A 22,772-nucleotide genomic window follows, 5' to 3' on the forward strand; every position below is an offset into this window, starting at 1 on the left:
ATTGTTATATATAGATGAAAATAAAGATAAAATATATTTTGAAATTTAGAGAAATACTGTAGCCATGTTAAAGAAATATTTAAGAAAAATATATACAGGATGGAATGCTACACTTATAAAACACTCAAATCTTTTCTAGCAAATTTCTTTAAAGACGAGTCATTAGTGATCTTTAAAATTAGTAGTAAGTATTACTCATTTTGAAAATAAATATACAGAGAATGGGCATCAATATATAATTTCTCCAAAACTATTTTGCTTAAAATTACTGCAATCCAAAATACAATTACTGTAATTACCACCTACAGCTTATGAATAACTTTAGTACTAATCGTTTATAAGTACTCATGTAAATAATTTAATTTGGTAAGTTTTTGTTCTGATTTATTTAAATTAAAGAGGGTTAGCTTCATGACAATATGCTTTTTATTTTTTAGATTTCCCTTAACAAAAGAAAAGAACAGTCATTTTTATTGGCTTCTTGATCTCAAAATGAAATTACTTTGTGTGAGACTTAAACTTATTTCAAGTTAAACATTAAATTCATTTCTGTTGTTTCTCACATAACTTTGAGCAACCGGGATTCATTTTCTAAACAGCCTTTTAGATCATGTTGCTTTATTTAAATTTAGCTTACATTCATTAAAGTTCTGAAGATTACTGATGCAATAAACAGCTTTCATATCTATAATAGAAAATCATAAGCTAAAACTGAGTGCTAATCATTCAACTTTCAATCATAAGGTATATTTTTAAAATTGAGCTTAAACTAATTTGATGTTAGGATCTGAACTACTTTCATGATTCTTGCTATTAGGAATGTGACAGTACAATGGAGGAAATTAACACGTGCTTAAATAATTGCAATAGATATACTATATACTGTTGTAAAATGGGAAGAGAATAGGTTTAACTCTGCTTCTGAAAGTAAGAAAACTTTCACAGATGATATAGTATTTGAACTGGGTGTAAATTGGAACTAGAAGAGCTGGTGTGGAAGAATTGAAGAAAGATTAAATAGCATGTACTAATGCATGTTATCCAGAAAAAATATTTCATTGTTGGAGATAAGGGTAAAATTCTGAAACTATTCCGGAAGTAGAATCAGCAAGACTTGTTGAATGCTTTATTGTGGTAGAAAGATATGGAAGAGAGAAAAAAAGTTTTTAGATCGAGACAGCTCAGTATATGAACTGACATAGACAGAGGAGAAAGGGTGAGTATAAGAGTGCAAAAAGAAAAATTGATTTTATTTATTTATTTATTTATTTTTGATAATTGAGCTTCTTTATTTTATTCATTAATAAAATTTATGTGCTGCTTACTAGGTGCCAAGCATTGTTTTAAGTACTTTATAAATATTAACTCATTTAATTATTACTATTATTATTTTACATTTCAATATAAATTATTATTATTTTTTTTTTACCTTGCAATGCTCTATTGGTTTTGCCATACATCAACATTAATCCGCCACAGGTGTACATAAGTTCCAACTCCTGAACCCCCCTCCCACCTCCTTCCCTATACCATCCCTCTGGGTTACCCCAGTGCACCAGCCCCCAGCATCCTGTATCCTGCATCGAACCTAAACTGGGGATTCGTTTCCTATATGATATTACACATGTTTCAATGCCATTCTCCCAAATCATCCCACCCTCTCCCTCTCCAACAAAGTCAAAAAGTCTGTTCTGTACATCTGCGTCTCTTTTGCTGTCTCGCATACAGGATTATCGTTACCATCTTTCTAAATTCCATATATATGTGTTAGTACACTGTATTGGTGAAGTAAGCCAGAAAGAAAAACACCAAAAATTGATTTTAAAACCAGCAATTTATAAGAGAACTTACTGTGAAAATTCTTAATTTCTATCTAAGTGTATTCTATCAAATTAAAACATATAGCAATATAAAATATAGAAAAATCGTGGAAGCTTAAAGACAAGGAGAGATAGATTATGATCAAAACTAAGTTAAACAAATAGGCTTTAAGATAATTACAAGAGAAGAGTTCTTCTCTACCTACATTTAGGCACCTCTGGACGGTAACTCAAATACATATTATCTGAAATAAATACATTTTTGATTTGAGAGTCTGGTATATTTTGCTATTTGAGAGCGGAATTTGGTGATCATGTAGTTTAAAGGCTTTTTTAAAGCAACAGCTCCTAAATGTATAGCATATATATATATATATATATATATATATATATATATGTGTGTGTGTGTGTGTGTGTGTGTACGTGTCCTATATATATGTATTTTCTACATTTTATATTTGTATTCTTTTATATGTTTATATTTATTTTATTTGCCCCATATTTATATTTATATACTTTTCCATACTTTTTACTTTTAACTTTGAAGCCGCGCAGTCGTGACCGAACCCCGTGGACTGTAGCCCACTAGGCTCCTCAGTCCATGGGATTCTCCAGGCAAGAGTACTGGAATGGGTTGCCATTTCCTTCAGGGGATCTTCCCGACCCAGGGATCGAACCCAGGTCTCCCACATTGCAGGCAGAAGCTTTAACCTCTGAGCCACCAGGGAAGCCCATACTTTTCCATGATATCCTTATAAGAAAGTAGTGCTGGAATTGCAGAGCAATAGTTATAGTAGGAAGAACTGGGTTTTCTGACTTTGAAAAAATAATATTTTCTCTAAGCCTGAAGTTCATAAAATAACAGTGTCTCCTTCATACAGTTGTTGTGGAATTAGGAACACAATATAAGTATTAGCTTTCCTTGACTTGAAAAATGCTCTAAAATGAGACAGCAACTAATCCCTCCTGGAAATTTTTTTCCTTTTATATTTTCATTTCAGTGTACTACTATAATGTTCATCGCTACTTCTGTCTTTTTACTTGAAATTGCATGTGTTGTTTACCCTTTTGCAAATGTGCATTATTTTAGATTGTAAACTGTTAGAGCTGTCTGGAGCTCTGCTTGCATTATGCTTAGTAGAAAAAATATATAATTTTATGATAATTATGGTCATTTATTCTATATTCTACATTTCAAATGTATATTCTTTTTCTTTCTTTAGATGGCAAAGAAGAAATTTTCCGGATTAGAAATTACTCTGATTGTCCTCTTTGCTATAGTTACAATAATAGCTATTGCCCTTGTTGTTGTTTTAGCAACTAAGACACCTGCTGTTGAAGGTAAATAATATTTAAAATATTTATACATTATAGTAAGTTGAGATAAAGTGTACTCTATAATAATTATGGATGTTGAAAAGTAATTTATAACATATATGAGATCTATATGAGATGAAATACTTCAAGAAAGATCTCAGGTAGGTTACAGTTACTCCAACTTTTTCTATCCATTATATTACAGATATTTCAATGAAGTGTCATTGCAATTAAGAAATCCATATGCTTTGATATTAATGGCCTTGCTTTAGAACTAGCAAATAGGCAAAAGAAACAAAATATGAATAAACAACACAGTAATCTTCTATAGTTACCAGTGAGGTTCTTCTAACTAGCAGGAAATCTCATTAGTCGGGTTTTGCTCTAGCTTTCAGACACTTGCAGTCACGGTTAGGAAATTTAAGGGGATAACCTCTTTGTCAAAGACTTTTTTTTTTTTTTTTTAAGAGTGAGGTCATATGAGAGAAACAGAGAGAGGTGAAACAGGCTTGAAGTGTCTATCATTTTTCCTGAATATTTATATCCTAATTTAAAGTTGATGCATGCTACTTTCATCCACCTGATCTACTTTTTCTTTCTTCCTCATTCTCTCCTGATTAAATCAGAAGTGAAAAATGTATTGCAAATTATCTTATACTCTAACAATAGTTAGTGTTTTCTGCTGCCTTATGCCTTGTTTTATAATCTTCTAGTAAACTGAAAGCTTGCTACATTATGAAGCAATCAAATTTATCTTCCCCATCTCTGGTTCCTAGAAAGTCCCTCTTTATTATACAGAGCTGGGATTTTGCTTTTTTTGCTATTCTCTTCTTTCTCTTCTGTTTAAGTATCTTCTTCCTCCTAACCTTTTTTTCTTCTCTAATTCTTGTCTCCTTCTTTGCATCCTCTCCCCATATATATTCCCCATACATATTTCTCCATCTTCTTTCTTCACCTCTAAAACACAGTTTGTGAGTATGGTACAGGAAACATTTTGCTTCCTTTTGAGTCTATCTTTTAAGACCTTCTGTGAATGTACTTTGATTCACTTAAGGAACAGTCAAAGGGCTTTATACAGGTTTAAATATTGTTTGGATAATTTCCTTTCGGTAATTAGGACTTGAATTTGTAGGGGTTTTTAAAATTTTCATTTTATATATATATATATATATATTTGTGTTTACTTTCAATGTATTTGTTACTTGAAAATTTGAAAAGCAAATTTTTAAAACCATGTTTTGTTTTACTGACCTGTTTCTTTCTCAGAAATCAGTGATTCAACCGGAGGCACATGCCCAAGTGTGTTGAACGATCCTATCAACCAGAGAATAAACTGCATTCCAGAACGATCTCCCACACAGGTCTGCAACCAAAGTCTTTTATATTTCTATGAATAGATATATAGTATGATAATTATATTAAGATAATTATTGGATATATTCCATATTTTAAAAAGTATAGCCATTAATTAGGCTGTATTTCTTTTTATTTATGTATGAACAGATGAGAGATAATGGAAATTACTGACTCTGCTTTTCTGTACTTCAATTCAAAATAGCAAGTTAATATTTTTCCATACTTAAAAAGCTATTGTTAAATTTACAATTCTTTATGAAATTCTATCCACTCAAACTACTGCTTAAAAAGTGTGACCTTTGATAAATATAGAACTTTTAAGAAAGAATATCTACACTCTAATAGAGTGTAAAATAGAGTGTAACTATTTAAATAGTTTAAATATTTTAAATTGTTTGTGATGATGACATTAACAAGAAGAATCTGTGGAAAATAAAGTAACATTGATTCTTGTAACTATTTTTTTAATTTTTAAAACCATTTATTATTTTATTATTTGGGGAGAAGGAATTCAGCTGAGAAAATTAAGTGTAAATAAATGGATTCACTTAACCGTAAATTGACTCTTCCTTAGTCATAACTTGTATGGGATTAAGAGGTCAATGAGTGAAGGTGTGTATGTGTGTATTCCCATTTTGTGATGTTTATATCAAAAGTCACACACACTCCAGATTCTGTTAGGTAATGACCCTCCAAAATGCTCAGTTCCCATTGAACTATCATTTTTTATAACATGTATGCATGTGCATGTGTGTGTGTATGTGTGCCCAGTTGCTCAGTCGTATCTGAGTCTTTGCGACTCCATGGACTGTAGCCTGCTAGTCTCTTCTATCCGTGGGATTCTCTAGGTGAGAATACTGGAGTGGGTTGCCTTTTCCTCCTCTAGGGGATCTTCCCAACCCAGGATTGAACCTGAATCTCCTGTGGTTCCTGCATTTACAGGCAGATTCTTTACCATTAAGCCACCCGGGAAGCCCCTGTGTATATGTGTACCTGATGCTATTTTAATTTGATGTTAAAAATGGGAAAGAATTTAACATGTGTACCATTAACTGATAAACATGGAGATTAAAAAAAAATTTTTTCAAGGCAAATAGCCAAGAAAAAGGGCTCACAAGTATTCAAATTACAAAAATATGTTACACTATTAAACTTAAATATTAGATTTTTTATCATACCAATGTTAACACACAGCATCACCATGTGACTCAAATTTTACTATAAACATATATAAATTTTCTTTCCCTTCATGTAACCTTTCCATATAGATCATAATATTGAGGAGAATTTATTATTTTACTTTATACATTAGATGTAATGGCAGCCTCTATTTGCAACAGCTAGCATATGAACTAGTTTAAATAGTTTAAATCATATCAAACTAATAATTATCTGGAAATAAAGACCTTAAACATTTCACCTAGGCTTAAATTTAGGATCATCTCTTCTTTATGGCCTCACTTGCAATTTGATATATAATTGGTGCACAATAAATATTTTAGTTCTTCTGCACTGACTACATGGTAAAAGAACAGACTATAATTAACTATCTAGAGGGCAGGAATCTTGAAAATAACATGACCTTACAATAATGTATATTCATATGTAAATTTGATAAATCACAACTCAGAGCATTGATCACTGATGTAATTCAATTCATCAAATATTTACATTTCTTCAAAGTGAAAGGAACAAAAGAATAAATGATATTTTAGTACATTACATATTTGAAGAAATAAGTTTTTTAGAATATTCATTCAGACAATTATTATAATGAGTGAATGTTTAAAAAATAGAGACCAACATATATAATAACAGTACTAATCCTATGATTCCTTTAATAAATGTTTTATCAGACACTTTGTGCAGCTCGAGGTTGCTGCTGGAGGCCATGGAATGATTCTGTTATTCCTTGGTGCTTCTTCGTAAATAACCACGGCTATAATGCTGAGAAAGTAACATCAACAAATGCTGGTGAGAAGTGTTCTATCCGGGGTGATCCAACATATTTTAAGTTGAATAAAAAAAGTATATTCACATTTTTTCTTTGGAAAAATATCTTAAATAAAATCAAATAGGAACATGTACACAAGAATGTTCAAATTTGGTATGTTAAGAACTTATTTTTTTCACAATTCTATCTTCCAAATTAAAAAAAAGAAAAGGTGAGATCTACAATAAAATTAGAAAAAATATGAAAATATTTAGTGATTATTAATCATTATAAATAAAACCATAATTCATACAACTTTTTTTTTTTTCTTTAAGGACTTGAAGCCAAATTAAAAAGGAAAGCTTCACCTACACTCTTTGGAAATGACATTAACAGCGTACTCCTCACAACTCAAAATCAGACACGCAATCGTGTGCGGTTCAAGGTTTGGTTTTTGAGTTTCCTAAAGAAAAGTTAATACTAAAGAGCATGTTATGAATATACCCTCTAACCTACCAAGACATTTTCCGTCTTAATAAATGTCTATTCCAAAGAACTTATTGGGCTAGTTACTCCACTTCTCTGAGCCTTCTACTCAGATAGAACTCAAGAACTAGTTCCTCTGGCAGTAGTTTCTAAAGAATTTAATAGTATAGTCAGCGTAAAATACTTGATACAGTGTCCTGAGAAGAACTAACACTCAATAAACTGTAGTAATTTTTGTTATTGAACTATAGACTGTGACAAAAAATTAGTTTAGAATTTAATTTAAGGAAGCTGTTAATTGTTCCATGTAAGTTTGACACACTCACTAGTTCTTTTTACTGGTATCACTTCTAGTCATGATTTTAAAGAAACTAATTTCTGCTTTCTTTACCAAATTGTTTGTGAGTATGGTCTTTTGGACTGGCAGTAAAAACAATATATCCTTTGTACAATAACTTTTCGCAACAATTTCAAAAAATTGTTTTTTTAAAACAAAATTCAAATTACTTTCAGGACTTGTGAGTGAGTGATCATCAAAATACTGCATGGATAATTAATAATTAAATTCACAAAAATCTACTATTTAAGAATCAATATTTAATAATAGTTTCATGATTTTTTCTAATGGTTAATAAAAATTATATTTGATATAGTACCTTTATAATTAACTAATTCTATTAATTCCTTAAGAGTATTTACAATTTATTTTTTGCATAGCCATTCAACAATGTAAGTTAAGTTTATGACTAGATTAATAACTCATTTATAAAATCATTAGATTTATTGTTTTGTATTTAGAACTTGCATTTAATGCCTAATTCAAAACTGAAAAATTCAGTAACAGTTTTGAATCAAATAATGCTAATTTTGAAATATCTTTGCAGATCACTGATCCAAATAATAGAAGATATGAAGTTCCTCATCAGTTTGTAAAAGAATTTAGTGGAACTGCAGCTTCTGATCCACTATATAATCTGGAAGTTATACATGATCCATTTAGCATTAAAATTTCTAGAAAAAGCAATAATAAAATTTTGTAAGTAATTATCTTATATTTATGTAAGTTTAAATAATTGGTAAATTTTACTGTATTATCATAGAACCACAAAAGTCTCATTTTCAGAGCATTTTCAGAAAGAATAAATTTCCTTCCAAAAGAGGATGGGAGTACATGTTTTTAAATATTATAATATCAAAGAAGCTTTAATTTCTTATGGATGAAAGGTACCAGAATATGAAGTATAGAATGGGCCAACCAAAGTTGAAATGAAGAGAGCCACTAATGCAATTTTAGCCTTGCATATATTTTGCATAACTATAAAACCTTATATGTCTTTTCCTTGTTATCTATTATATTCTCTTTCAATTGGTAGGATCAAATAGTTACTATTCAGAGAGGGACAAATATCCATAGTATTAGAGGATTTTTCATTATGTGTATGAAATTAATTGAATAAATTTACACATAATAAATTTAAATAGCCATAGATGATAATTTAAACATTCTGTGAATACCTTCATTATAAATGTATTTTGAGGGACATTTCTGGTAAAAAAGTTACTAACTTTCAATATTGCTGCTCTTGAGTTTCCAAGAAAAGTTAATTGGATGATCAGGACTTAATCTCAGCAATTAATTTTCATAAATATATTTTAATAACTTGAAGTTGATTTTATGTTAAATCACAAAAGAAATGCTATTTGACATTTTGCATAGCTTATATTTGATATATATAAAACATGAAACCTTTCTTTTTCAGGAAAAATGATTTTCAACTTAATTTTAATACATGTATAGAGGTATAGAAACCAGTATAGTACTATGTTTTAAAACTCTGTCTCTGTAGAAAGTCAAAACTGGGTTTGAAATTTGGTTCTGCTGCCTACCAGTTTGTCACCTTGAAAACATGAGTAAATTTGTCCAAATTGTGCCGTTTCTGAAATGAAATTTATAATAGTGGTTCTGCTTCAGTATTGTAGTAAAGATAAAAGGAGAGAAATGCATGTGAAGACTCATATTGTTGATGATGAAGCAAATTGTGTTGATAAAATTAAGTTCTGGTTATGGTACAATTCATGTGTTCATAAGAAGTAATCACAGCTAAAGACTGACCTATTTAAAATGAAATATTCTGTATGATAACATAGATCCATATTTAGTAGAACATTTTATATATTTTTAGCTCTTTTATTTATTTCATGCTCTAGGTTTGATACCAGCATTGGTCCCCTGGTATACTCTGACCAGTATTTACAGATCTCAGCCAGACTTCCCAATGAATACATTTATGGTCTAGGGGAACATATTCATAAGAGATTTCGTCATGATTTATATTGGAAAACATGGCCAATTTTTACTCGGGATCAACTTCCTGGTGATGTAAGGATCTCTATTTTTTGTTATAAATAAAATAATTATATTTGACAGGAGATAATTCTAGCCTTTTTGTAACCATTATTTTTTGTTGTCAGTGATATATATTCCAGAAGCTTCTTTACTTTAAGGGTGAGGATTCATATTAAAGTCCTAAATTAAATAAATAAGTGAACAACAGATTTTATGAATATTTTAAAAGGTATTTCTATTTTATGAATGTTTTCCTTTGACTTTTCTCTTTTATATTTTATTAATCACTTTTCAGTTACTCTTGTACTTACACTATCTAGGACTAGTTATTACATAAGAACACTTCCAAACACTTACCATGTTCAACATGGTTTTGTATATGTGCTGTCTGTCTATCTAGTGGACATCATGTCCTGCAGCTATACCTACTTTTATCTCTTCTGTAACTGATAATCTTTCTTAGGTTCACATATTTTCACAAGAAGTTAGTTTTTTATTATTTATACATATCATTGATAGCTCATTTGATCTCACCTCATAAGAAAATTTCCCAAACTCCTCTATGCAGAATTAATCTTTATTTTCTAAAATACTTTATTCATATTTTGTTATGACATCATCAGTTATTATTAGTATATATATATTTCTGAATTTCAAAAGCATGCAGTTTTTTATGACAAATACAATAGCATTAAAAACCTTTTAAATTGATTCATGATTCCTTTGAGTCAAATGTTACTGATTTTTTAAATTCCAGTGATATTGAAATGAATAAGTCAGTTGTTTTAAAGATTCTCATTTGGTACAAAATATTAATAAATTTTGCTACTCATCAGCTTTCAACATCTATACTGAAAAAGTTATATGAAGTGGACATCATCTTAGAATTCCTGGCAATACCTTGGGGCATACATGAGACATGATATATAAACATTCTATTACCCTATCACAGATAGCTTATTTTTAGTTGAAATATAGTTGATGAATGGCTTATTAAAACTCATTTAATCATCATAAAACATAAAAGAAAGTTAAATAATCTATTAATAGCATAATATAGTTATATACTTATATCTTAATGGATTAATAAGCAAGATAAGTTCAATGCCTTTTGTGCTACAGTGTTTCATATGGTATAAAGTAGAAAAAATTATTATAGAATATAAGGAGTAAATTTGGCGAAGGCAATGGCAACCCATTCCAGTTCTTGCCTGGAAAATCCCATGGATGGAGGAGCCTGGTAGGCTGCAGTCCATGAGGTTGCTAAGAGTCGGACACGACTGAGCGACTTCCCTTTCACTTTTCACTTTCATGCACTGGAGAAGAAAATGGCAACCCACTCCAGTGTTCTTGCCTGGCGAATCCCAGGGACGGGGGAGCCTGGTGGGCTGCCATCTATGGGGTCGCGCAAGGTCGGACATGACTCAAGTGACTTAGCAGTAGCAGTAGCAGCAGGAGTAAATTACAGAAAAAGATAGGAATACATAAAAGCCATTTAAGTATACTTTTTTATTTTAAATGTACTTTAAGTTTTAATTTTCCAATTTATGCCGTACAGAATAATAATAATTTATATGGCCATCAAACATTCTTCATGTGCATTGAGGATACTTCTGGAAAATCATTTGGTGTTTTCTTAATGAACAGCAATGCAATGGGTAAGAGTAATTTATCTGATAATATGTTTAAATGAGACTTGAAATGTTTTATCTGCTTTATTTATTCCAATCATAGATATATTATAGCAGAGTAAACTTTGTTGTTAGTGATTTAGAATGTGAAATTATTATAAGCAGGTTTTATAGTTAGTGAGGGCTTCCTTTGTGTCTCAGGTAAAGAATCTGTCTGCAATGCAAGAGATGTGAGTTTGATCCCTGAGTTGGGAAGATTCCCTGGAGAAGGGAATGGCTACCCACTCCAGTATCCTTTCCTGGAGAATTCCATGGACAGAGGAGCCTGAGATATGGATTTTTGTGTGTCTGTGCTTCTGTTTTTGGGGAAATATGCCATATTATGATATACAAGCTCTTCCTTTTCCCTCCAGAGCAACATTGAATGTATCCATGTAAATGACTATTCCCATTCCCATAGCCTTGATTGTTAAGATAAGTTCATATGCCCTGCAGATCAAAAAAAAAAAAAAAGGTATATATGGGGAAAAAAAGAGAGAAGAATGAATCATATTTCAGTTCATCATAACTCAAGCAATGTAGAACCTTTTATTTTCTAATGTTGTGAGTAATGTAATACCTATATTTGATAGATGAATCAGTGATAATTAAAAAAAAAAAACTACAAAAATAATAATATTCCAGCAAGAGCAGTGCTCCATATGGTTATCCAGACAATTACTATGTTTAACATATAGAAAAATTAAAACCTTCATAGTTTTATTTTATAGAAATCAACTTGTGATATGATCTTTCACAAAATCTTCAATTAAAATAACTGAGATGCAACTTCAAAAAGAAATATTTTTTATTGTAAAAGGACCAATCCTTTATTCCCTGCTAAGCATTTTCTAGGGGAGCTTTTGCCAATATCTGTAAAAGGAATATCTGGAATAACCTATCATAAACCTCATATATGGTGCATTCCACTTTTCTCCTGTATTCTTATCTTAAATATCATATTTTATCTTAATAATTAAAAAGACTCTAAAATGTATGATTAATGTGAAGTACTTAAAGTAGACATTGAAATTATTTTCTTATTATGTAAATTTTTACTATATACATATGCTTTTCCAATTTTTGTTTTGTAGAGATTTTCATCCAACCTACTCCAATAGTAACTTACCGAGTTATAGGTGGAATTCTGGACTTTTATATCTTTCTGGGAGACACACCAGAACAAGTAGTTCAACAGTATCAGGAGGTGTGTTGCAGGTCTATTTTAAAATTTTTTTCTACCATACCTTTCTTTCATCTAACATATTTAAATGATTTTAGTTTAGCTATTGGAGGCCCCTTAGCTGAATATATTTTTATACCTTAACCATTTTTCAGACATGAGAAGATACTTTTTATTTTTGTTTTTCTTGTACAATGACACCTAGGTATATTTAGATGTCTATATTTCTGATAACAAATTGTTTCTTGCTTCCAGGCAGCTGAGTTCAATATTTAAATTTCTTTGAGATGTTACATATGGGATAAAAAATGGGATATCTTATCTTCATTTGATAAGAATTCCGGAAGCAACTGAGTTTAGAAAAAGGGCTAGTGACACTTGCTGTTAATCTACAGTAGGTAAATCCCAGTAAAATTGACTCTGACACTCAGATTTAGAAGGGCAAATTTTGAAAACATAGTCTGAAGTCTTACACCTTAAACATACTAACTAAACAACTTTCATTTACCTATTAAATAACATGCTATTGTACATGAGCCCAAGAAAAACTTCAGAAAGGTGAAGAACTCAGGACTTATTTTGAGCCGGATTCTAAATGTTTCTCCCATGTAAATTGTTAGCATATATAAATCTTGGTGTTATCATGAAAAATAAATAATTTTTATAGACATAAAATTTAAGAATCATGTCTATTTTTTAAATCTTGTTTTATTGATAAATATTTTGACATACAATTCCCATATCCTAGAATAATCTCAAAAGAGAAGTAATTACTATCAAAAAATTTAGTTATGATCTAAAACCCTGAACTAACAGTAGCTAGAATTTTACCCAATTGAATAATTTATAAAATCTTTCAATTTCCAAGTTGCCGTTCATAGATGTGAATTTCAGAAATGTACACAAAAGTTACAGTCTCAATAATATGACATCATATTTATTGTGTATGGCTGTCACAACATCAAAACAGGGGACAGCACATTTTTGAAAGAGCTGAAGATTTGATTTGTGAAATATTAGTTGGGATAGTTGTCTGTTACATGCTGAGTAAAGTCTGTGTCAGCACTACCTGAACTTGACTCATGTTTGACATGCCAGTGCAGCATTCATGCATTAGTAATACAGTTGCATACATCATTTTATGGGTAGACTTGCAAAGTCTTGAATTTAAATAAAAAATGGCATGTAGAATATAGCATTATTTATCAGTGCTAAATTTCAGTGGGGGAACAAATTAGACAGAAATTAGGCAAAAGTGAGTATTTCTTGTTTGAAGAAGAACAAACTATCCTTTCTGTACAAATTAACTCAATAGTGGTGCCAGAATGTCAAAATTGAAAACTTCAATGCGTTTGAATGACCAGATCATTTTATATGTTTTAAAGATAATATATACATATAAAGTATAAGATGAATAGTACATGAATTAATATCATACATAGCAATACCTATTTTATATACTTTTATGAAAACAAATTATGTGATATGTATAACATACACACACAGAAATTTCAACCACATGTCTAAATCTTTAAAATTTTGAGAAACATAATATGTTTATGAATAGTGTAAACATATTGAGTTTTGGCACAGTTTTATTTGATACCAAGTTTTAAAAAATAAATTTAATGCTTAAATTGAAGAGAATACAATGACCCAATATTAGTATTTTAAAAATTTTTTAAATAGTAATTTTTAGACATACATGATGAAATCACAGTTCATTCCCCTATAAAGTTATTTGTTTTAATATAACCTAATAATTCGTTTTTAGTGAAAAAAAAAATATCAGTTGCACTTGTATATCCAAGTGCAAAATCCTGTACTTTGTTGTTGTGATAAGACACTGGGGGCCTGTTGTGACTGTGCACTGAGCCTGCTTGGGCTACCAGAGAGTGGGAGGAGAAGGGCCCATCTGGTCCTTGGGGGAAGGAAGAAAAGAAGGCCCTACATGTGACTATCAAAAGTACCTTATGAAATAATTTGTGGGGAGCCTTGTAGGCATATATTTTATTAATATTTTTGCAAACTAGGAAATAAGTGCCAAATGTAATAGAATAGGAATTGTATTATTCATTCATTTTGTTGCTACAGGAAGTGGGGAGTGTGGTGGGACAGTTTTCTTGTTCTCTAATATCTTTAATGCTATCCTTTTATTCTTTTCTTTAACTCCGTGCACAGCAAAATACACTTTTGTAAATACTACTTTTTAAAGTGCTACCTTTCTGATGTTTTAACACAAAATAAAAGATGAATGACTGAACATAAACTTGCTAAGTGTTTCATAACACAATTCTAAGAGAATATCCATTTCAGAATGTAGATACGACAAAATCTTTGTTTAAAATATGTAGCTAAATTTAAATCGGTACTAGAGATACAGCAATTAAAAGCATATTAATATTAGTTTCTAATGTTCATTATTGAAAGTAATTAAATATCCATTTACTTCTAGCTCATTGGACGACCAGCAATGCCAGCTTATTGGAATCTTGGATTCCAGCTGAGTCGCTGGAATTACAAGACACTTGATGTAGTGAAAGCAGTGGTAAAAAGAAATCGGGAAGCTGGCATACCATTTGTAAGTAGGATGAAGGGTTTGTGGGAATATATATAAAGTTAAATATTTTCACATTATAATAAATGCAGGACATTTTCAGGATTACCATATTTGCCAAATATGAGTTCAGTTCAGTTCAGACACTCAGTCGTGACCAACTCTTTGTGACCCTATGGACTACAGAACGCCAAGCCTCCCTGTCCATCACCAACTCCTGGGGTTTATTCAAACTCATGTCCATTGAGTCGGTTATACCATCCAACCATGTCACCCTCTATTGTCTTCTTCTCCTGCCTTCTATCATTCGTAGCATAAGTTCAGTTCAGTTCAGTTCAGTCACTCAGTCGTGTCTGACTGTTTGTGACCCCATGAATCACAGAATGCCAGGCCCCCCTGTCCATCACCAACTCCTGGAGTTCACTCAGACTCACGTCCATTGAGTCAGTGATGCCATCCAGCCATCTCATCCTCTGTCGTCCCCTTCTCCTCCTGCCCCCAATCCCTCCCAGCATCAGAGTCATTTCCAATTAGTCAACTCTTCGCATGAGGTGGCCAAAGTGCTGGAGTTTCAGCTTTAGCAACATTCCTTCCAAAGAACACCCAGGGCTGATCTCCTTCAGAATGGACTGGTTGGATCTCCTTGCAGTCCAAGGGACTCTCAACAATCTTCTCCAACACCACAGTTCAAAAGCATCAATTCTTCAGTGCTCAGCCTTCTTCACAGTCCAACTCTCACATCCATACATGACTACTGGAAAAACCATAGCCTTGACCAGATGGACCTTTGTTGGCAAAGTAATGTCTCTGCTTTTTAATAAGCTGTTTCAGTTGCTCATAACTTTTCTTCCAAGGAGCATGCATTTTTTAAATTCATGGCTGCAGTTACCATCTGCAGTGATTTGGAGCCCCCCAAAATAAAATCTGTCACTGTTTTAAATGTTTCCCCATCTATTAAGTAATGGGACCAGATGCCATGATCTTAGTTTTATGAATATTGAGTTTTAAGCCACCTTGTTCACTCTCCTCTTTCACTTTCATCAAGAGGTCTTTGGTTCTTCTTCACTTTCTGACATAAGGGTGATATCATTTGCATATGTGAAGTTATTGATGTTTCTCCCAGTAATCTTGATTTCAGGTTGTGCTTCATCCAGTCCAGCATTTCTCATGATGTACTCTTCATATAAGTTAAATATGCAGAGTGACAATATACAGCCTTGATCTACTTCTTTTCCTATTTGGAACCAGTCTGTTGTTCCATGTCCTGTTCTAACTGTTGCTTCCTAACCCACATACAGATTTCTCAGGAGGCAGGTCAGGTGGTCTGGTGTTCCCATCTCTTGAAAAATTTTCCACAGTTTATTGTGATCCACACATCAAAGGCTTTGGCATAGTCAATAAAGCAGAAATAGATATTTTTCTGGAACTCTCTTGCTTTTGCAATGTTCCAGAAGATGTTGACAGTTTGATCTCTGATTCCCCTGCCTTTTCTAAATCCAGCTTGAACATCTGGAAGTTCACATTTCACATACTGTTGAAGCCTCGCTTAGAGAATTTTGAGTATTATTTTACTACCGTGTGAGATGTGTGCAATAGTTCAGTAGTCTGAGCATTCTTTGGCATTGCCTTTCTTTGGGATAGGAATGAAAACTGACCTTTTCCAGTCTTGCGGCCACTGCTGAGTTTTCCAAATTTGCTGGCATATTGAGTGTAGCACTTTCACAGCATCATGTTTTAGGATTTGGAATAGGTCAACTGGACTTCCATCACGTCTACTAGCTTTGTTCATAGTGATGCTTGCTAACGCCCACTTGACTTTGCATTCTAGGACAGTGTTCGTGATTATCAGGGTCATGAAGACCTTTTTTGCATAGTTCTGCTGTGTATTCTTGCCACCTCTTCTTATTATCTTCTGCTTCGGTTAAGTCCATACCATTTCTGTCCTTTATTGTGCTCATCTTTGCAAGAAACATTCCCTTGGTATCTCTAATTTTTTTGAAGAGATCTCTAGCTTTTCCCATTCTGTTGTTTTCCTCTATTTTTTTGCATTGATCACTGAGAAAATTTTCTTATTTCTCCTTGCTCTTCTTTGGAACTCTGCATTCAAATGGTATATCTTTCCTTTTCTCCTTTGCCTTTTATTACTCTTCTTTTCACAGCTGTTTGCCAAATATAGATATAGGTTATTAAGCTGCTTATTAATGATGAAGTACACTTTATGTCCATACACAATGCTCAGGTGTACCTGAATTTTGAGAACTGATCATGAGTTATACTAGAATAGAACACATGTTGAAGTATGAACAAAATTATATTATTGTTCATATATACTTTTAGAGTTTGTATACTTTTAATGTAATAAAATTTCATGTGTTTTATTTAATGTGAAGATTTTTGTTTTCTATACAATGATCCAATATATGTACATATACATGTGTTTATAACATAATACATACCAAGTGGTCATCACTTAAACAAATGTGAATAATCATTAGACAGACTAGCTTTATTAGCCATATCATTGTGTCTTTAGTGAAATAAAAGAGATCTAAGTTCATTTACCTTTTAATCATTACATTTATATAGCAATTCTTTGGACTTTAGGGTTAATGTGATTAGAGGTTTCGTTCAGTGCTGTTTATTGAAATATACTCTGCTAATTTTTAGGACACACAAATCACTGATATTGACTATATGGAAGACAAGAAAATCTTTACTTATGATCAAGTTGCATTTAACGGCCTCCCAGAATTTGTTCAAGATTTGCATGCCCACGGGCAGAAATATGTCATCATCTTGGTAATAACTGAACATATATATTAATTTTAGTATTTACACATTTGAAAATTAATTGATTTTCTAGTTTCTTCTCTCTATTATTAGGACCCTGCAGTTTCCATAGACAAACGTGTGAATGGGACAGCATATGAGTCCTATGATAGGGGAACTGCCCAAAAGGTGTGGGTAAATGAGTCAGATGGGACTACAGCCATTATTGGAGAGGTAAATTATGATATTCATTAAATTTGTGTTGCTTGGATTTTCTATTGTACAGCAACAAGTGTTTCTGAGTGTGTGTATGTATGTGTGTGTCAGAGAATTTGCTTGCTTTCAAATCTGGATTTGCTATTTTAATTGCATAGAGAAGTTTTAGGGTAAATATTCCAATTATCTCTAAAGCAGTTTTTATAAGAAGGCAGATAATTTTCAATGATAAGCAATGAAATTAGTTATACAAATATGATAAATACCTTGATTACAGCAATTCTCATAATTTGATGTAAAATAATTGCATGTATAAATTGAATACTTACATGTTGGATAATAAGATTTATGGTGTATATTTATGGTGCAATGATTTTACAATAAAATCATTAGATATCTATGATTAAAGTTATTTTTAATACTTTACATTTGAAAAAAAGCCAATTTGAGATGGCTTTAACGTTTAAATTTCCTTTTCCAATTTTAACTTTCCTCATATCACGGAACTAATAAAGAGCAGTGTGAAGAAAATGCCTAGCTCCCAAAGGCATAATTTTTAATCAAGATAAATATTCAGATTCATAGACATAGAGACAGATTCATAAGACATACCAAAAACCATAATGTGTAGATATGTTGACCTGATAATTCCAATTCTGTAATTTAGTCAAGGGAAATGAAACAGCAGAAAATATCAACTTATAGAAACATATTTATTATGACTTTATATACAAAAATAAAGACTAAATAAGACAATAAGACTAAATAAATTTATTTACAACAATAAAGACTATACTAACAATAACTTTTTATTTAATCACATTCACCAAAGTTAAAATTTCTGATGAAAATTTTCTTAATTATGAGCTCCATCAGGAAACAAAATATTCCTTCTCTAATGTCATTAATATCTTAACATATATATTTTGTTAAGACCTGTACCAGGGCTTCCTTGGTAACTAAGTCGGTAAAGAATCTGCCTGCAAAGCAGGAGACCCGGGTTCAGTCCCTGGGTCAGGAAGATCCTCTGGAAAAGGAAATGGTAACCCACTCCAGTACTCTTGCCTGGAGCATCCCATGGACAGAGGAGCCTGGCAGGCTACAGTCCATGGTGTTACAAGAGTCAGACATGACTTATCGTCTAAACCACTACCAAGACCTGTTCTATTGAATATGGACAGATCTGATCACTAATATGCATAATTTGAATATTAAAGCAATATTATTTGTCCCAATACATCTGAAATTGAATTTATCTTGCTGAATGTCATTATTTTACATGGTAAGTAAAATAATATGAAGAAGCATAAATCATGAAGAGGCATCTAGTATTTAACAGCATGGAATTGGATATGAGAGTGCCTGGATATGTGATTGGATATGAGGTTCCTTCTGTACTACTTATTAGCAAGTGACTTTGAAAAGCTCCTTTGTTTATCACCTTTTTCATCAGCAAAATGAGTTTAATTATACTACTTACCTCTTCTGTAAAGTGATGATAAAAATAGTACCTAGTTCCTAAATTTCTAGTGAAGATTTAATGAAGTAATAACTAAAAGCCATTGGAGTAGTCCCAAGAACATCATAAATGAGTGACTAAGAATACACACAAATATAAATAAACACACAAAGAACTTTTTAGCTTAAATTTCTAGAGAACATATGCCTTTGGAAATGCACTAATATAATCCCTCTTATCAAACAGTTAATATGTCTGTGCTTTCAAGTAGACCTAAGATTATTGTAAATATAGGTGGTGCAGGGATCACATATACCTAAAGAAGTACAATGTCATAACTTTAAAAATTTTTTACTCTTCCTCTTCACTCAGTCTGAATTTCCATTATTTACGTTTTCTTTTACATTCGTATATATGGGAATAATCTGTTCTTCCAGGTATGGCCAGGATTAACAGTATACCCTGATTTCACAAATCCAAGTTGCATAGAATGGTGGGCAAATGAATGCTACCTTTTTCATCAACAAGTAAATTATGATGGACTTTGGATTGTAAGTAGTTATTTTAGACTTGTGAATTTGGACAATAAATGTAGAATTATTTTTCCATAAAATAACTATAAGTTCAACAAGATGTACTTTATAATATATTAAGCATAAAATAATGTTATAATTTTCCTAAAATATATAAATATCATACCTGACATATTTGTGGGTCAGAAAATACAAACTAAAAACTATTAATTGAGATTTTTATCATCTAATAATATTCTTTATAGATTAAAGTTTATTTCTATAACTAAGAGGTTATATTTTTATGGTTAATAATTTAAGTTGAAAACATTTAACAAAATTTGTAGTGCAACTTCAAAAACACTTATTAATAGATGCAGTAGTTAAGCAATTGCAGCAACATGGGCTTGAACAAGCTCTTATCCTTTAGAAACTTTCTTTTAATAAGTTATAAGTAGAACAAATCAATGTTGTCAATAAGTTAAGTGTTTTATCTCAAGACAGATGACAACAATAAACAGACAAAATTGTATGTTTACTGGTAAAGTTATTAAAGGAAAACACTAATGTTTAAAAGTTGCTTTGGATAAAATTTTTACATCTATAGCTATTGATGCCTGTTGGTAGGCTTATGATTTAAAATAGTGATTATAGTCAATGATTTAGTGTCTTTTGTTTAAGATACTTGGCTTCCATGGTGGCTCAGTGGTAAAGAAACTGCCTGCAATGCAGGAGACACAGTTCTGATTCCTGGGTTGGGAAGATTCCCTGGAGAAGGAAATGGCAGCCTACTCCAGTGTTCTTGCCTGAATGGACAGAGGAGCCTGGCAGACTATAAAACTATAACATATGGGGAATGAAATTACTTGGTAATCTGAGAACTCTGTATTTCAGGAAAAAAAAATCTGATAAGTTTGGACACAGAACATCAGCCATGTTTTACAAAGTTATTACAGCTGTACAAAATTTTGGAAGGAAAAATAATGAATATCTGGGGATAGCTAAATTATTTTACGTTTGAGGTCACAGCATCTCCACTTTCCTGAAATTTTCACTATTAATTCAGTCATTATTAAATTATTCATCTAATCATTTATTTACCCAATCAATTACAGGTGTTTATTTTTCACCATCATGAAAACATGGAGTTGACTAAAAGATTAGCATAACCTTCAGAATTCTTATCATGATAACCAAATGAAGATGGAAAGGCATTTAGTTATTTGACAGAAAATTAGTGAGACTGCAATGATGATATCTAGCTGCTGGGATTTTATTTTCATGATTTACTTTCTGTCTTTTTAATAAAATTTCAAATTATCAGATGCTCCACACAAACAGTTATTGGTGAGATAACTATAGTTTCACCCAAAAACTCATAAGACATACTGTCATCTAGCAGTCCTCTCTTTTGTCTTTTTACCAGTTAAATTTCCATTTATCCTCAGTGAATACTCCATTTTACTAACAGCTCTTATCTATAGAGAGGATCTCTCTCTCTCCTTTATAGAGATAATGGAAGACTATGACATGAACTGTTTCCGCTTCCCACCCCAACCCATCAAAAGCCAGCATCCCTCCTCTTTTTCTTTATTTTCAGTTGATGAAGTGGCTCTTACTCCAGTCAGCATCAGTCCTCCCATGTGGATTTTTCTTTCTCTTCTGTGCAGTTTGCCTCCTATATTTTTAAATCTCTTATGCTAATGATATTTCACTTTATTCTACTTAAGTCTTCCTTATGATGAAGAAAAAAGCCGGGTAGGGAATCATTGACCATACTTGTCATCATCAATCCTACCTCATTTCTTTATTTCCTTTTTTAGCAACAATTCTTGATAGAATCAACAACACTCAGTTCTGGTAGAAATGACCAAAAGAAAAAACAAACAAACAAACAAACAAAAAAAAACAAAGCAATCTTCTCTTGAGTTTTGTTTTCAATTCTAGCTCCAATTTCAATTGCTTTATTTAAATTAGAAGTGCCTTCTTGCCTTCTTCCCTTTCTTTGTTTCCTTTTTTCCCCTCCCTCTCTCCCTTCCTTCCTTTCTTCCTTCCTTCCTTTCTTTCTTTTTATTGCATATGAAATAATTTGAGTCCATTGCATCAGAGTTACAAGTATAAATGACATTTAGCCATAATGCAAGATAATTTGACTATGCTATAAAGAGAAAATACTCCAGTTCCCAAGTCTATTGAAGACTGAAATACTTGATTCATATCCAAAGAGAGGAAAGGATGGGCTGAAGAGCATCTGAGCAAGTCAGAATAATTATGAAACTGACACAGAAGCATTTTGACTAATTAAAAACACACACACACACACAACATGATAACTAGTATGATGTCAAAGCTCATTAAATATCACCAAATTCATATTTACTCTGTGTGTATGCTGAGTTGCTTCAGTCTTGTCTAACTCTTTGCAACCCTATGGACTGTACTCTTCCAAGCTCCTCTGTCCATGGACTTCTCCAGGCAAGACTAATGGAGTGGGTTGCCAAACTCTCCTCCAGGGTTCCTCCCACCCCAGAGATCAAACCCAGATTTCTTAAGTCTCCTGCATTGACAGGCAGGTTCTTTACTCTTAGCACAACCATACATTTGGTTTATGTGGATATTCTGTTTCTAGCTTTTACCTAAATAACTGCCAAATTCTAGTGCTAGTTGTTTCTCTACTTTTTTCATTTTATTCAAATTATTTTTTCTGACAATGAATATATAGTAAAGGAGTATTATTTAACTAATGAAAAATTATTGTCATGTCAAATTTTAAAATATTTGTATAATTTTATAATTTGATAGATTTTTAATTTTGATTCAATGCTAATGCTTTTTAATTTTAAGTATTAAAATCACTTCAGAAAATGTTATGAACTTAATTGAAGTAGAAAAATAGATTTTTCTTGCATATAAGAATACATTACAGTTGAATTATCTTTTCTGTATCATTCTTAAGATAATATCTTAATATTTTTAGAAATAAGAGCCAACTGCATTTGGTACAATTAAGACTAAAACTGATTTTAAAATAAAAGTATCAGTCAATATTTTTAAAATTCAAAGAACATTTCCATTTTTTTCTGAAAAAATAGGCATATTTTCATAATCACATTGTTTTTATGGTTTTATTCTTTAAAATCTGAACAA

At 31.6% G+C, this 22,772-nt stretch overlaps 1 protein-coding gene across 1 annotated transcript in view; it reads left to right on the forward strand.

Moving 5' to 3' along the window:
* Positions 1 to 3,043: 3,043 nt before the first annotated feature.
* The window catches only part of SI (sucrase-isomaltase), a 114,747-nt gene continuing 95,018 nt past the window's right edge, over positions 3,044 to 22,772 (forward strand). The window contains exons 1-12 of the mRNA XM_069576813.1: positions 3,044 to 3,161; positions 4,404 to 4,498; positions 6,350 to 6,467; positions 6,762 to 6,871; positions 7,797 to 7,948; positions 9,121 to 9,292; positions 10,818 to 10,917; positions 12,024 to 12,136; positions 14,568 to 14,693; positions 17,337 to 17,468; positions 17,553 to 17,672; positions 19,551 to 19,664. Coding sequence (XP_069432914.1) covers positions 3,044 to 3,161; positions 4,404 to 4,498; positions 6,350 to 6,467; positions 6,762 to 6,871; positions 7,797 to 7,948; positions 9,121 to 9,292; positions 10,818 to 10,917; positions 12,024 to 12,136; positions 14,568 to 14,693; positions 17,337 to 17,468; positions 17,553 to 17,672; positions 19,551 to 19,664 — 1,470 coding nt within the window. The remainder of the gene's footprint in view (positions 3,162 to 4,403; positions 4,499 to 6,349; positions 6,468 to 6,761; positions 6,872 to 7,796; positions 7,949 to 9,120; positions 9,293 to 10,817; positions 10,918 to 12,023; positions 12,137 to 14,567; positions 14,694 to 17,336; positions 17,469 to 17,552; positions 17,673 to 19,550; positions 19,665 to 22,772) is intronic.

Source organism: Ovis canadensis, chromosome 1, assembly GCF_042477335.2.
Source record: "Ovis canadensis isolate MfBH-ARS-UI-01 breed Bighorn chromosome 1, ARS-UI_OviCan_v2, whole genome shotgun sequence".
In the NCBI taxonomy this organism is placed as follows: Eukaryota; Metazoa; Chordata; class Mammalia; order Artiodactyla; family Bovidae; genus Ovis; species Ovis canadensis.